General features: G+C 44.3%; 1 protein-coding gene across 1 annotated transcript in view; it reads left to right on the plus strand.

Annotated features, from left to right (window-relative positions):
• LOC140294025 (protein EFR3 homolog B-like) overlaps positions 1 to 8,398 on the plus strand; it is a 28,188-nt gene extending 19,790 nt beyond the window's left edge. The window contains exons 13-22 of the mRNA XM_072379570.1: positions 429 to 601; positions 723 to 798; positions 1,050 to 1,211; positions 1,294 to 1,425; positions 2,961 to 3,028; positions 5,852 to 5,985; positions 6,466 to 6,551; positions 6,627 to 6,675; positions 6,756 to 6,862; positions 8,071 to 8,398. Coding sequence (XP_072235671.1) covers positions 429 to 601; positions 723 to 798; positions 1,050 to 1,211; positions 1,294 to 1,425; positions 2,961 to 3,028; positions 5,852 to 5,985; positions 6,466 to 6,551; positions 6,627 to 6,675; positions 6,756 to 6,862; positions 8,071 to 8,205 — 1,122 coding nt within the window. The 3' untranslated portion in view covers positions 8,206 to 8,398. The remainder of the gene's footprint in view (positions 1 to 428; positions 602 to 722; positions 799 to 1,049; positions 1,212 to 1,293; positions 1,426 to 2,960; positions 3,029 to 5,851; positions 5,986 to 6,465; positions 6,552 to 6,626; positions 6,676 to 6,755; positions 6,863 to 8,070) is intronic.
• The last annotated feature ends 7,241 nt before the right edge of the window (positions 8,399 to 15,639 follow it).

The raw sequence follows: 15,639 nt of genomic DNA on the forward strand, positions 1-15,639 counted from the left end.
TGAAAGTTAATGTTGGAAGGAGTGGAAGTGACTCAATTAACATGAAAATAAACTGCAAAATACTGTAAAACATTAAAAAATATGATTTAAACTGACTTCTACAAATATACATGAAATATAAAACCAAAATAACAAAAAAAAAAATTATTTTAAATATAATATATTTGTATAATAAATCAATTAAACTGAACTTGATCAGAATAAACTGATATTTTTATGTAATACAACAGAAATATATGATCTCAGAAAACATATCTAATAATTGTAAATATGTCTGGAAATAAGTTAAAAAGGTAAGAAAAACATGAACAAAATGTTTTAGTAATAAAAATAAAGTAATAAACGCCTGTAAGGGGGTGAAGAGCATCAGTCTAACCTAACAGATCCACCTTTTAGGAGAGCTGATGAAGTGTCTTCGCCCTCCTCAGGTGTCGGAGCGCTATGAGAGCAGCAACCTGCTGACGGCGCTGCCCTCCTCCTTCCTGGAGCCTCTGCTGTCCTTCACCCTGATGGAGGATCCGGAGATCCGCCTGCTGGTTCTGTCCATCCTCATCTCGCTCATCGATCGGCGCCACAACGCCGCCAGGCTCGCCACAGCCAGGTGACTCTGGCTCCACCTAGTGGCAGAAACACGTTACTACACTGAGTTTTTGTTAGAAACTGTTGAGATGGTCCAGTAAAGGCAGGCAGGATCAATGCTGCCGCTGTTTGTGTGTCCACAGTGTGACGTTTGATGTGTCGGGGTTGGAGCTGAAGGAGGACAGGTGCTCTCGACAGGACAACTTGTTCATGAGGAAGGTGAGCGCCACCTGTTGGCCTTTAAAGGAAGTCTGTGATCAGACAGACCATGAAAACATTAAGTGTGCTGGGTTTTTGCAGCACGCTCAGCGCCACCTGTTGGCCTTTAAAGGAAGTCTGTGATCAGACAGACCATGAAAACATTAAGTGTGCTGGGTTTTTGCAGCACGCTCAGCGCCACCTGTTGGCCTTTAAAGGAAGTCTGTGATCAGACAGACCATGAAAACATTAAGTGTGCTGGGTTTTTGCAGCACGCTCAGCGCCTCTACAGACACGTCTACCTGGCCTGTAAGGAGGAGAGCTGTGGGCGCAGCCACTACCAGGCGCTCTTCACCCTGCTGGCTGTCCTGAGCGTGGAGCTGGCCAACGAGGAGGTTCTGGTGGATCTGATTCGACTGGTTCTGGCTCTGCAGGTGGGCAAAGCTCCTCTACAGAGGATACTTCGCTCTTTCCCGTCCTGCTTGCTCGTTAACTGCTCTGTGATTGGCTGTTCAGGAGGTGGCGCTGAACATCCAGGAGCCTCTGTCAGTGTTCAACCGCTGCGGTGTCCACGCCGTCTGCGCCGCCTTCCTCCCCCTGCTGTCGCAGCTCGGCCCACCTCCAGCGCTCCACCAGCACGTCACACAGGTGAGCAGGTGTGTGTGAGCGTGAAGGTGTGTGTGAGCAGGTGTGTGTGAGCGTGAAGGTGTGTGTGAGCAGTGAAGGTGTGTGTGAGCGTGAAGGTGTGTGAGCAGGTGTGTGTGAGCGTGAAGGTGTGTGTGAGCAGGTGTGTGTGAGCGTGAAGGTGTGTGAGCAGGGAAGGTGTGTGTGAGCGTGAAGGTGTGTGAGCAGGGAAGGTGTGTGTGAGCGTGAAGGTGTGTGAGCAGGTGTGTGTGAGCAGGTGTGTGTGTGCAGGTGTGTGTGAGCAGGTGTGTGAGCAGGTGTGTGTGAGCGTGAAGGTGAAGGTGTGTGTGAGCGTGAAGGTGTGTGAGCAGGGAAGGTGTGTGTGAGCGTGAAGGTGTGTGAGCAGGTGTGTGTGAGCAGGTGTGTGTGTGCAGGTGTGTGTGAGCAGGTGTGTGAGCAGGTGTGTGTGAGCGTGAAGGTGTGTGTGAGCGTGAAGGTGTGTGTGCAGGTGTGTGTGAGCGTGAAGGTGTGTGTGCAGGTGTGTGTGAGCGTGAAGGTGTGTGTGCAGGTGTGTGTGAGCGTGAAGGTGTGTGTGAGCGTGAAGGTGTGTGTGCAGGTGTGTGTGAGCGTGAAGGTGTGTGTGAGCAGGTGTGTGTGAGCAGGTGTGTGTGAGCAGGTGTGTGTGAGCGTGAAGGTGGGTGTGCAGGTGTGTGTGTGCTGGTGTGTGAGCAGGTGTGTGAGCAGGTGTGTGAGCAGGTGTGTGAGCAGGTGTGTGTGCGCAGGTGTGTGAGCAGGTGTGTGAGCAGGTGTGTGTGTGCAGGTGTGTGTGCAGGTGTGTGAGCAGGTGTGTGTGAGCAGGTGTGTGTGAGCAGGTGTGTGTGAGCAGGTGTGTGAGCAGGTGTGTGAGCAGGTGTGTGTGAGCAGGTGTGTGTGAGCAGGTGTGTGTGAGCAGGTGTGTGTGCAGGTGTGTGAGCAGGTGTGTGAGCAGGTGTGTGTGAGCAGGTGTGTGTGCAGGTGTGTGTGAGCAGGTGTGTGTGCAGGTGTGTGTGTGCAGGTGTGTGTGTGCAGGTGTGTGTGAGCAGGTGTGTGTGAGCAGGTGTGTGTGAGCAGGTGTGTGTGCAGGTGTGTGTGTTCAGGTGTGTGTGTGCAGGTGTGTGAGCAGGTGTGTGTGAGCAGGTGTGTGTGAGCAGGTGTGTGTGAGCAGGTGTGTGTGAGCAGGTGTGTGTGCAGGTGTGTGTGAGCAGGTGTGTGTGAGCAGGTGTGTGTGAGCAGGTGTGTGTGCAGGTGTGTGTGAGCAGGTGTGTGTGAGCAGGTGTGTGTGAGCAGGTGTGTGTGAGCAGGTGTGTGTGAGCAGGTGTGTGTGCAGGTGTGTGTGAGCAGGTGTGTGTGAGCAGGTGTGTGTGAGCAGGTGTGTGTGCAGGTGTGTGTGAGCAGGTGTGTGTGAGCAGGTGTGTGTGTTCAGGTGTGTGTGAGCAGGTGTGTGTGCAGGTGTGTGTGTTCAGGTGTGTGTGAGCAGGTGTGTGTGCATCATACTGAGCGGGTTTGCTGTGTTTGTGCAGGTCATAGAAAGCCGTCAGAGGGAGGCTCCACACCTGCTGCCCGAAGACGCCCTGCGTGACAAACCCAGGTGTGCAAACACACTCTGACTAATCCCCAGGTTACGAACTGGTGAAACAATGCCACCGAGGTCAAAAGCATGGCTCCATTTCACCTAGATTGATGCCAATAGTGCGCGATGCAACATGTGCCAAAAAGTCATCACGGCTGAGGCCAGCAACACGACTAATTTAATGACCAACGCTATGCTGATGATACCCAGCTCTATCTGTCATTCCCACCTGACGACCTCACGGTCCCAGCCTGAACCTCAGACTCTCTGACATATCAGCAGGGATGAAAGCCCATCACCTCCAACTTAACTAACCAAAAACTGAGCTGCTGGTCTTCCAGCCAAACCAACCAAACACCACAGCATCTGCATCCAAACTGAATCTCTGGCTCCATCAAAGGTTGCTAGAAACTTGGGTGTCATGATTGGTGACCAACTAACCTTCAAAGATCCCGTTACCTCGGTTACTCGTTCGTGCCGCTTTGCATTACTAAACATAAGAAAGATCAGACCATACCTGACCCAACATGCCCCCCAGCTCCTGGTGCAGGCCATGGTCATCTCCCACCTTCACTACTGCAACGCTCTCCTAACTGGTCTCCTAACTGGTCTCCTAACTGCTCTCCTAACTGGTCTCCTAACTGGTTTCCTAACTGATCTCCTAACTGGTTTCCTAACTGGTTTCCTAACTGATCTCCTAACTGGTTTCCTAACTGGTTTCCTAACTGGTCTCCTAACTGGTCTCCTAACTGGTCTCCTAACTGGTTTCCAAACTGGTCTCCTAACTGATCTCCTAACTGGTTTCCTAACTGGTTTCCTAACTGGTTTCCTAACTGGTTTCCTAACTGCTCTCCTAACTGGTCTCCTAACTGGTCTCCTAACTGGTTTCCTAACTGGTTTCCTAACTGCTCTCCTAACTGGTCTCCTAACTGGTCTCCTAACTGGTTTCCTAACTGGTCTCCTAACTGTTCTCCTAACTGGTTTCCTAACTGGTTTCCTAACTGGTTTCCTAACTGGTCTCCTAACTGGTCTCCTAACTGGTCTCCTAACTGGTTTCCTAACTGGTCTCCTAACTGGTCTCCTAACTGGTCTCCTAACTGGTTTCCTAACTGGTCTCCTAACTGGTCTCCTAACTGGTTTCCTAAGTGGTCTCCTAACTGGTCTCCTAACTGGTCTCCTAACTGGTTTCCTAACTGGTCTCCTAACTGGTCTCCTAACTGGTCTCCTAACTGGTCTCCTAACTGGTTTCCTAACTGGTCTCCTAACTGGTCTCCTAACTGGTCTCCTAACTGGTTTCCTAACTGCTCTCCTAACTGGTCTCCTAACTGGTCTCCTAACTGGTTTCCTAACTGGTTTCCTAACTGCTCTCCTAACTGCTCTCCTAACTGGTCTCCTAACTGGTCTCCTAACTGGTTTCCTAACTGGTCTCCTAACTGTTCTCCTAACTGGTTTCCTAACTGGTTTCCTAACTGGTTTCCTAACTGGTCTCCTAACTGGTCTCCTAACTGGTTTCCTAACTGGTCTCCTAACTGCTCTCCTAACTGGTCTCCTAACTGGTTTCCTAACTGGTTTCCTAACTGCTCTCCTAACTGGTCTCCTAACTGGTCTCCTAACTGGTTTCCTAACTGGTCTCCTAACTGGTTTCCTAACTGGTTTCCTAACTGGTCTCCTAACTGTTCTCCTAACTGCTCTCCTAACTGGTTTCCTAACTGGTCTCCTAACTGGTTTCCTAACTGGTTTCCTAACTGGTTTCCTAACTGGTTTCCTAACTGGTCTCCTAACTGCTCTCCTAACTGCTCTCCTAACTGGTTTCCTAACTGGTTTCCTAACTGGTTTCCTAACTGGTCTCCTAACTGGTTTCCTAACTGGTCTCCAGCCTGTGAAACCTCTGCAGATGGTCCAGAACACGGCGGTGCGTCTGGTCTTGGATCAGCCTAAAAGAACACGTCCCCCCTCTGTTCATTGAGCTCCTCTGGCTGCCCTTAGCATCAGATCCAAGTCCCTGATGTTAGCTACAAAGAGCTTAAAGGAACGGCTCCATCTACTTGAATGCTCTTGCAAAGGCTTCTGTCCCAACTGGGTCCCTCCGTTGGTCCCAGGATTGTCGTCTAGCAGCTCCTACACCACGCCTAAGACAATCCAAACTCTGTTCATGTGTCGTCCCACGATGGTGGAATGACCTACCGAGCGCTACCAGAACAGGGGCGTCCCTGTCTATCTTCAAGAAGCTCCTGAAAACCCAGCTCTTCAGAGAGCATCTCCTATCCCAGCACTTACCTTGTACTTCCCTCCCCCCTCTATCTCTGCACTTTATCTTTCTGCACTTCCTTCTATGCCTGCACCCTATCTCTACTCTGTCCCCTCTGACAGAGTCGGACTCCTGGGTTCCTTCTATGGAGCTTATTGTTAGCGCTGATGTTAGCACTGATGTGATGTCCTCATCTGTAAGTCGCTAAATGCAGAAACATAAACATGAGTTGAAAGGAGCAGGTGCACATAACTACAACAGAAAATACGAGCTGCTTATTTAAAATGTTATATTTTGGAATGAAAAGTGGAAGAACTCTGATTTGGAGTGAAGTAAAACCTTTTTAAATGACTTTAAACAGCACAAAGCTCCCAATCCGACAGGAATCAGAGTTCCTTCTGCTGTACATGTACAGAGTGAAAATTATGGTGTAAATATATCAAAGAACATTCAATGAATGAACAGAGTTTGGTACAAGGACCCCCCCCCCCCCCCCCAAGTTTAATTCAGTTCAGACAAACCTCCACCTTAGCTTTAGAAACGGATTTTAGTGTTTCTTAACTTTCTCTGTTTTAACTCTGTGTGTGTGTCAGGCTGCCAAAGGCTGAGCTGAAGGTGGATGAAGTCTGTCTGTTCGCTCATTCAAAGATCTGCGAGGCCCTGACAGGAAGCAACTACAACACACACTGTGACCGCCTCAACACACCTTACACACCTCAGCCAACAGGTGAACACACACACACACACACACACACACACACACACACACACACACACACACACACACACACACACACACACACACACACACACTGAGACACACACACAGAGACACACACTCTTAAACAGAGAAATAAAGACTTAAACATCTGTTAAACTCACTCTGACTGCATATGCTGCAGCTCGTCTGAATGCCAGTTAAGTGAAGACTGAGTTAAGTGGGGCGTTGTGCATCACAAGTAAAAGAAAACACAAGAAATGAGAAGAACTTGAATGTTTCAGCTGTTCTTTCAGAGAAGGGATTGTAGTTCAGATTCAAGGCTTTCGAAGTCATCTGTGAAGCAGAACAGCAGGAAGTGGCTTCATGTTTAACGTTAGAAACACACGGACCTAACAGCACATAAATGGAAAGAACAGAGTCCGGCGATTGGCCCAGATATACTGGTACCGTCACCAGCCGGCTGCTCAGACTGCGGTTGTGTTTCAGATGAAGATCGTCTGTCCAGGAGGAAGAGCATCGGAGATGTTGTCTCTCTGCAGGTGGACTTTCAGTACGGCTGTGACGCACCACAGGTGTGTATCTGTCGGCAGTCACTGCGTCGGCCTGTTAGCCGGCCATCTGCTCACGTTTCTCACTTCGTTCTGCAGAAACCTCAGACTGAGCAGATCACCTTCGAGACGCTGAAGAACGCCATCGGTAGGAAACTAATTCCAGATGTTCGCTGTTTGATTGCTTTTACTGAACGGACTTTATCAGGAACTCTGCTCTGGTTTCAGAGGACCGAGGAGTTGTGGAGGAGGAGGAGAGGAGGAAGAGGATGGAGGTGGTGGAGAGGTTTCAGACGGCTCCTTTTGAGGAAATAGCAGCTCAGTGTGGCGGCAGGGTGAGGCGGCTGCTGCACTCTGACCAGCCAGCAGGGAACCACTTACACCTCATATAGTTCCAGTCCTACAGGTTGCTGTTGCTCCTAAAACTTTACCTCGAGTGAAAACCTGTCCGGACCCACTCCAGTTTACTTATAGATCTGATTAATGGAGTATAACGTTGTATAATAGAGACAATCAAGTCTTAAAGGGGAACTCCGGTGTTTTTAAACCTTATTTCTGGCATGAAATACGTTCATCTGCTCACCGAGAACAGTTTGGTGAAAGTCGGCGTCCTTCGGAAGATATTTAGATAACTGGAGATCCATATAACGGAGTGAACGGGGCTTAGAGGATGCAGCCTCTAAATAAGGCATTATCTGTCTTTATTTCACCAATACTTTAAGAAGAATGAATGAATGAACGTGTGCTATAGCTCTGTTAGCTCATAGCTGCTGTTATGTGGCTACTTGCAGCTATAGGAGAGCTAACGGAGGGATTTCTACACAGGCACTCTACTGGGACCACTTCATCCACACGCCCCCCTGCAGCACAGTTTATTCACTCCGTGCTCTGTGACAGTCGGCTAACTTCACACAGAGTTTGCTGCTGATAGTTTTGTGCAACATGGCAGGATATTTATCAGATTTTGACAACGTGAACGACGACTTTGAGTAAGATGGACGTTCTTACCGGAGTGAATGAGCTGTGCTGCAGGGGGGCGTGTGGATGAAGGGGTCCCAGTAGAGTGCCTGTGTAGAAATCCCTCCGTTAGCTCTCCTATAGCTGCAAGTAGCCACATAACAGCAGCTATGAGCTAACAGAGCTATGAGCTAACAGAGCTATAGCACACGTTCATTCATTCATTCTTCTTAAAGTATTGGTGAAATAAAGACAGATAATGCCTTATTTAGAGGCTGCATCCTCTAAGCCCCGTTCACTCCGTTATATGGATCTCCAGTTATCTAAATATCTTCTGAAGGACGCCGACTTTCACCAAACTGTTCTCGGTTGGGAAGATGAAGGTATTTCATGCCAGAAATAAGGTTTAAAAACACCGGAGTTCTCCTTTAATAAGTCATCTGACACCAGGGTAAGGACGAATCGCCGGTTGTTCTCAGGGCAGATGGAGCAAATAATCTTTATCTGAGGACTGAGGAGAACATTTTAGTGTCTGAAACCAGGAGTTCGTCTCAGGCTGATGGATGAATTTGTTTTTTCTTTGCAGACCTCGCTGCTTCAGTCCAAACTGGATCAGGTCTTTGATCTGATCATTCGTCCTCCTCCGTCTCCATCTGGACAGTCGGCTCCTCGTTCCACGCCGCTCTACGAGATGAAGTTTCCAGACTTATGTGTCTATTAGAGACAAACACACTCAGCAGGAGATAATGAGGCACTTCCTGCTCCGTGCCAAAGGAGAAGAAGAAGAAGTGGGAGAATGTCTCAGTGCTGCTGTCCCTCAGAGACACGTTTTGTGTTTTTCATTGTTCCCCAGCCTCCTGATCGAAGTAGCTCCTCCAGTGTGATCATTACAGGGAAACTTTTACAGAACTCCTCTGAATTAACTAATAAAACATATGATTTCACTGTGTCTGAAATGATCTGCTTCACCTGGGTTCACTGCAGGTCTTTGGTGTATTTCAGGCCCTGCCTGATTATTGTGTTCAGGGCCCACATTTAATGGAGTATGGAGCTGATGGAGGCTGCTACATCAGCACTGCTCTGCCACCTGAAACCCCCCCATCCTGCTGGAAGACACCACCTCTGTGGGGAGTGAGTGTAGAGAGGCCAAAACTGGAGGAAGTCATCTTTCTTGGTGTTAAAGAGTGAAAAACTAAGGTGGAAAGTCTCTGGTTTAATGGCTCAAACTGTTACTGAGCAGCTTTTAGTTTGTGAAGATGAGGATGAAGATGAAGCTCTGAAAGGAATAAACTCTGCAGTTCAGCATCCGAACAGAAGGATGGAAGCAGCTTCTGGAAGCAGAGGTGGGGGGGGGTTCAACTCCTGGGGATGCTGATGGCTTTTATAAAAGGAGGCAGGTTGTTCAGCTCAGAGTCGGCTGGGCTTTCTGAAGCCAGAATAAGCCAAAATACACTTTGTTGCTGTTTTATGTCCTTATTTTCCTTGTTTTATACCATAAAACTATACCGTAGTGGCTTTTTTCCCAGCAATGCAACACAGGAAGGAGCAGGAAAGAGTTCCTTTCAAATCTCACCATATAAAACGGAATCACTTGCTCCAAAACGGCCACAAAAATCAACGTAAAAGCAGAAAAAAAAGACATTTTCCCAAAAACAACCCGAACCACCAAATGCACACATCAGGAAATCATCTCACATGCATATAAATTATAAATATACATTTATACGTTTACACGAGTAAACGATGCAAGCTGCCCTCTGGTGGACAAAATGAGAAACTGCAGGTCCACAAACAAATAGCACCCGTCCCTGTGGTTTTTCCAGGGAAGGAGGAGCCAGGACTGGGGGGGGGGGGGCAGCACCCGTCCCTGTGGTTTTTCCAGGGACAACTTGCCCTTTTTAAATGGGGGCACAGAAGCTGGGGCCACCCAAATGTCTCTGTTTAAAGCCTGTTTGATCGCCTCTCATGGGGCGCCTTCACCCTGAGGAGCAGGAGGAAAAGGCCGAGGCAGCTCAGGACAGGAAGTGGGATTTCTCCCAGAATCAGATGCCTTTTGGTGTCTTGTATGAATGTAACCAATCCTTCTGTTTCTGGCCTTATTCACATCTTCTACTGAAACACGGCCATGTTTGAACTACTTCCCCTGTTTTTAATCTTTTCCTTGTTATCCGTTTCTTCCGTTCAGTGGCGCCACCTTCAGGACAGACGGATGTTCTGCTGCTGGAGAGGCTGAGTGCGCCTCAACACCACATTTCTCTCTGAGACCCAACAGTAACTGCGTAGATGTTGTCCATGAACTGAGCTGTCAGATTTAAAAAAATGTCTTCGGAAAAGACGAGCTGTACTTCCGGATCTGGAGTGAAAAGATTCAAGATTCATGTCTTCTAAATGATAACTCCAAGTAAAAACAAAACATCAAATATGTGAACTGGGAATATTTTATTAAGAAAAATAGTGAATTTATGAAGAAAAGTCCGTTATTATATTCATACATAAAGGATTAAAAAAAATTTAACAACTTTTTGGAGGCTTTTATTATGTATGTCCTAACCGGAAGTGATATCTCTTCAACCTCTTTGCATCTGTCTCTATGCTGCCCTCTTGTGGTGATAAGCTGTAACTACACCTTCAGTCAGGATGAACATTGAAATGTGGGAAATCTTTATAAAATTAGGTTTTATAATGAAAGAGAGCAGTTATATTAATATTTTAACAACACTGTCATATTTAGTTAAGATTATGAATGCTTGAGTTTTACCCCAGCTTACATTTCTTAGTAAAGATAGATAGATAGATAGATAGATAGATAGATAGATAGATAGATAGATAGATAGATAGATAGATAGATAGATAGATATACTGAAAGCATTGTTGTCCCGTTGTGTCTGAAACGGAGTGAAATCTGTTTGTTATAAAGTCATTTTGTTCATATGATGAAGGCAACCAGCTGCAGTCCACAGATTCAGTCTTTATACTGTGAGCAGGGCGTTTCTGCCCTCTAGCGGCCACAGATGGTATCTACAGAAAAGGTAAAGCCAGAGATATTACAAATGACTCACACTTCCTGTAAGACCTTCAAAATAAAATGCAGTAACAGCCGTAATATAAAGCTATTTGATCTGATAACAGCGGATAATTGTTTCACTTTCGAGTGACCGGATGTAAATAAATTCTGCTTAGATGTTGTCCATGAACTGAGCTGTCAGATTAAAAAATGTCTTCGGAGAAGACGAGCTGTCCTTCCGGATCTGAGCGTATGATGGATTGATGAGTTTGGTCCATCTCAAGAGGTATGGAAGCGAATCTTGACCATAATTCAAATTAAAATACATCTGCAGAAATGCTTTTTCATTTTAAGAATGTGGCTGCATTATTTGACTCATAAATTAAATTAGTAATCAATCTTCCTATTTGCATTTTAATTTTCTTCTTCAAGAGTGCTCAATCTTTCACTTCACTAAAATAAAAAAGAAATAGACATTTGAGGTTTAATTTTCAAAATATGCCCCAGCAAATAGATACCAAAATTCAATTTGAAATGTCAAATCTGAAAATTAAAATGCATTTGCAGAAATGCTTTTTCATTTTAAGAATGTGGCTGCATTATTTGACTCATAAATAAAATTAGTAATCAATCCTTCCATTTGCATTTGCATTTTCTTCTTAAAGACTGCACATTATTGCTTTTTGTTTTCATGGTCTGCCCGCAAAGTACTGCCCATGATTCAAAAAGGAAAAAACAATCTGAGCGGCGCAGCAGAGTGACGTCAGCTCTTCTTCAGCTCCCTGCTGACTGAGCTACTCATCTCGCTCGGTAGGGGGCGCTGTGCACATCTGCATTGCATCACATTGAAAATGTGCCGGAAACTGATTGAATTGCCGGGTCTTTAGAGGATGCATCACAGATCATGGCGCTCCCTCAAACTGTGCAAACGCTGTTAGAATTAGCTGAGCAGGTAGAATCTGATAATATATCTGGGTCTGAGGCCCGTGGCCGAGTAGAACAAGTCAGAGAGCTTGGCTGCATGCTCTGCCGTCACAGATTTACACATTAATGAGGTTGCCATAGTAAACCTGTTCCGTCCTGGAACAGCTGGATGCTGTGGAGCCTCAAATGGGACGAGGACGACCAGCCATTAACATCCGTTCAAGTCCATTGAAAGTTATTCATTAAAAGGTTTAAAAATAAAGGAAATGGCGGAGCTGCCACCAGACAATCCGTCGGATTGATGTAGCAGACTCCTTATTACTATTATCTGTAAAGGAACCGTGTTCACAACTAAACTTAATTGTTGCCATTTGATGCTTTGAGCCAAAGTTATAACCTGATCATTGTTGATGTGACTCACTAAAAATAACTTTTATAACGTAGATCAGCGGCTATGTGACACCCCCCCCCCCCCCCCCCACCCCTCTACAGTTAGAGTTTATTTATGGCTGAGAAGGTTCAAAAGAAGTGAAAGAATATTAACTTCTTAAGTTAGAGAATATTAAAATCAAATATAGAGATGCATACAAATCAAATATATAATATATTGCTATACTTTCTACTATGATGACATGAAATATATTTCATCTTAAGTTTACATTTGATTATTTCTCCACAAGCTGGTGATGAAGCCGTGAAGACTGTTTCTGCTGCGATGCTGGAAGGCTGGAGGTTATCCCTGAGCATGCTAAACGGTTTCCGTAGGAAGTGCTGCCGGTTTTATTCATTGTTATTTATTGTTGGACAGTTTCTGAATAAACGTGAAGGGTTCAGGTTTGTCTTCTTGTTCCTATTCTTAATCACGGGTGTGAATATGGGATCCAGGAGAAGGGACAAGATTTGTTGTTCACCCAATTCAGGCTCGTTTTCCTTGGCTGTCTGAGCAGAAAAGTAAAGAACAGTGAAAAAAAAAAAAGTCTTCCTGCTTCAAACATTAGGATCAAGTTATTTAATGATGGTGTAACCCCTGGTTACTGGACATATTGAATAAATTTGTAAGTGCTAGTTAAGCAGTAATAATTTAAGTTAAAAACAGTTAAATATGAATGATGATAATTTCATTGTAATTCTATAGGTTTAGAGTATGTTGGTTTAAAATACACAATTAGTAATGTGTAAAAGGTTCAAAAATGTTTCTATGCTCTAATTTCTATGATGTGACGTCATTATATAACGTTAGCTACGGTAGGCTAATTGACTTTAGTTTGAGTCAGAACATGGTGGAAGCAACGCAGTCTTCTGACCGAGCGGCAGATCTTGTAATTTGCTTTGTTGTTTTTAAGTAAACATTTTAAAAGACAAAGGAAGTTGTCGTGTCTCGTCGCTCGCGTGGAAAAAGTGTTTCTTTTTTGACTGACTCGAGAAGTGGTAAAAGAAGAAATAAAGGAGCGCCACCACAAAATTAATAATAATTTTATTTAAATTACTTGATTTATATGTAGGTTACATGATTTAAATGAATAAATAATAATTCATTTACGACATAAATACCTTTATATATATTGTAGCGTAACCATAACAACAGTCCCCTGATATAAAGGCGCTCTCAGAGCTGCGCCTTGAGAGACGGAGTCAGAGACAGACCAACAGAAAATAAAAAGACAAGGAAAGAAGAAGAAACCCCTCCTGGAACAGTAATAATCCTGCTGTTTTAAATCAAACACCTTTGGTGAGTTAAAAAAATATATATCCCGTCACAAAGTAGCCCTGGAACTGAAAAGAAAAAGAAAAAAGAAACGTTGGCAAGCTACCAACGGCTAATGTTAACGGCTAACAGCGTTAGCATTGGATCAGCTGACTATCAGCTGATCCGGTTTGTAAATATGTAAATACAGATCGGTTGTGTTTTTTGTTCGAAATATTAATAAGATCAAAAATAATATTACAATGATAACATTACCCGATTAACGGTATAGAAAATGGATGGATGGATGATAACATAATTTAGAAGGTGTGTTTTAGCTACCAACGGCTAATGTTAAACATTAACAGCTAACAGCGTTAGCATTGCTGCCGGTGGCTGGGATCAGCTGACTAGCAGGTGATCCGGTTTGTAATTATAGATCGGTGTGTTTTGTTTTTGTTTTGTTTTTACTCTATATTAATAATATAAACAATATTATAATCTAATGATAACATAGCATAATTTAGAAGGTGTGTTTTAGCTACCAACGGCTAATTTTAAATGCTAACAACTAACAGCGTTAGGTGGCTGGGATCAGCTGACTATCAGCTGATCCGGTTTGTAAATATGTAAATACAGATGGTTTGTTTTTGGTGTTTTTTGTTCGAAATATTAATAAGATAAATAACTTGGATATCATTATCACTAAGATAAAAAAAAATAATATTACAATGATAACATAATTTAGAAGGTGTGTTTTAGCCACCAACGGCTAATGTTAAACATGAACAGCTAACAGCGTTAGCGTGGCTGGGATCAGCTGATCCGGTTTGTAATTATAGATAGGTGTGTTTTGTTGTTTTTTTACTCTATATTAATAATATAAATTATATTATAATCTAATGATAACATAGCATAATTTAGAAGGTGTGTTTTAGCTACCAACGGCTAATTTTAAATGCTAACAGCTAACAGCGTTAGCATTGCTGGGATCAACTGACTATCAGCTGATCCGGTTTGCAATTATAGATAGGTGTGTTTTTGTTTTTTTTTACTCTATATTAACAATATAAATGATATTATAATCTAACGATAACATAGCATAATTTAGAAGGTGTGTTTTAGATTTATACTGATTATTTTCCTGGCTTGTGCTTCCAAGGCCAGGAGCTTGTGTGTGACCCTCCTCATCATCACCCCCTCATTCTTTAACATTTTAATGAATTATTATTAATATTATTAATTCTTCAGTTCAGCTGGTCAGACTTTACAGTCTGAACTGAACCTGGACTGTCAGAGAAGTTGATTTAGTTTATTTGTGATATATTGTGATTGAATAGCCTACTTTTACTGTTGTAACTATTTTTATTTATATTTGCTTATTGTTTTGATTGAGAGGCATAAGTTTAGGAAACCACCTGCCAGTAAGAAACACACTAAAATAGGATTAAAATACTGAATTAAACTAGACAATTAGAATAATAACTAAATTAGCACTAAACTAAGAATTAGACATCAAATTTAGATACTTACCTGACAGGTGGATTTGGAAAGGAAAAGAGGGAATAGTGAATTAACTTTTCTCAGTAACTTTGGTAAGTTTCAGATTTCAGTTCATAAATGACATCGATGGAGGGACCAAAAAATACTGCCTGGTGTCGTCCGTTCATTTAATCCGGCTCTGGTGGTGACAGAAATCTGACAACATTCCAGCTGACAGCAGCGGTTTACCTGCAACGATGTCTGAAGCCTCATTGTTCAGGTGGGAGTCGCACAGACTCCCTCAGACACGGAGGGGTTTGTTCAAAGCTTCCACCTGTTGAAGTGAGCCACAGTCAAAGCTGTGGCAGGACTGCTGCAGGACAGATGTTCACACATCACTGATCTGTCTGTTTCTGGGTGGGACTTCAGCTGTTTTATCTTTCCTCCATCAGGAAACTAAAGCTTCCAGAGAACTGAACCTTCAGGTTTTACAGGTCAGGTGGAACAGAGACGAGTCTTCTTAAAGGAGGGCCGAGTGTGAGTCCGTCAGTGTTTCCAGCTCAGCTCGGATGAAGTCCTCCGTCTGTCAGCGCTCTGCAGCTCCAACCACCCAACTCCTCCATCTGTGAGGAACACTGCTGTGAGTCTCTCATGTTTCAGCTTCTTTAGTCTGTCAAAGTGTTGCTGCTTCAGCAGGAAGCAGCTGATCAGAATGACTGCAGAAACTTTATTGACCCTGCAGGGAAACAGCTCTGTTACAGCACTCAGTTCAGGAAGGAGGAAACAGAGGAGTGGAACTGAATCCCAGTCAGAGTATGAAGAAGGCAGAAAGTGTGAAAACACGATGAGATGTGTTCAGATCTTAGTTTGTGGGCTGGAGATTTGTTTTTAAATGTGTGAATATGGAGACTTCGGCTCAGCTTGTGACTCTCTGCAGAGTTACAGACTCATCTCACCTGTTTGCTGCCTTTGAGTTTGTTCAGAAGCAGCTGGAGACAAATGGAGGAAGTTTTCAGACAAACAGCTGCCAGCAGCAGCCAGTTGTTCTGTCTTCATCTGTC

Source organism: Leuresthes tenuis, unplaced genomic scaffold (assembly GCF_036924035.1).
Source record: "Leuresthes tenuis unplaced genomic scaffold, fLeuTen1.0.hap1 SCAF_1, whole genome shotgun sequence".
Lineage (NCBI taxonomy): Eukaryota > Metazoa > Chordata > Actinopteri > Atheriniformes > Atherinopsidae > Leuresthes > Leuresthes tenuis.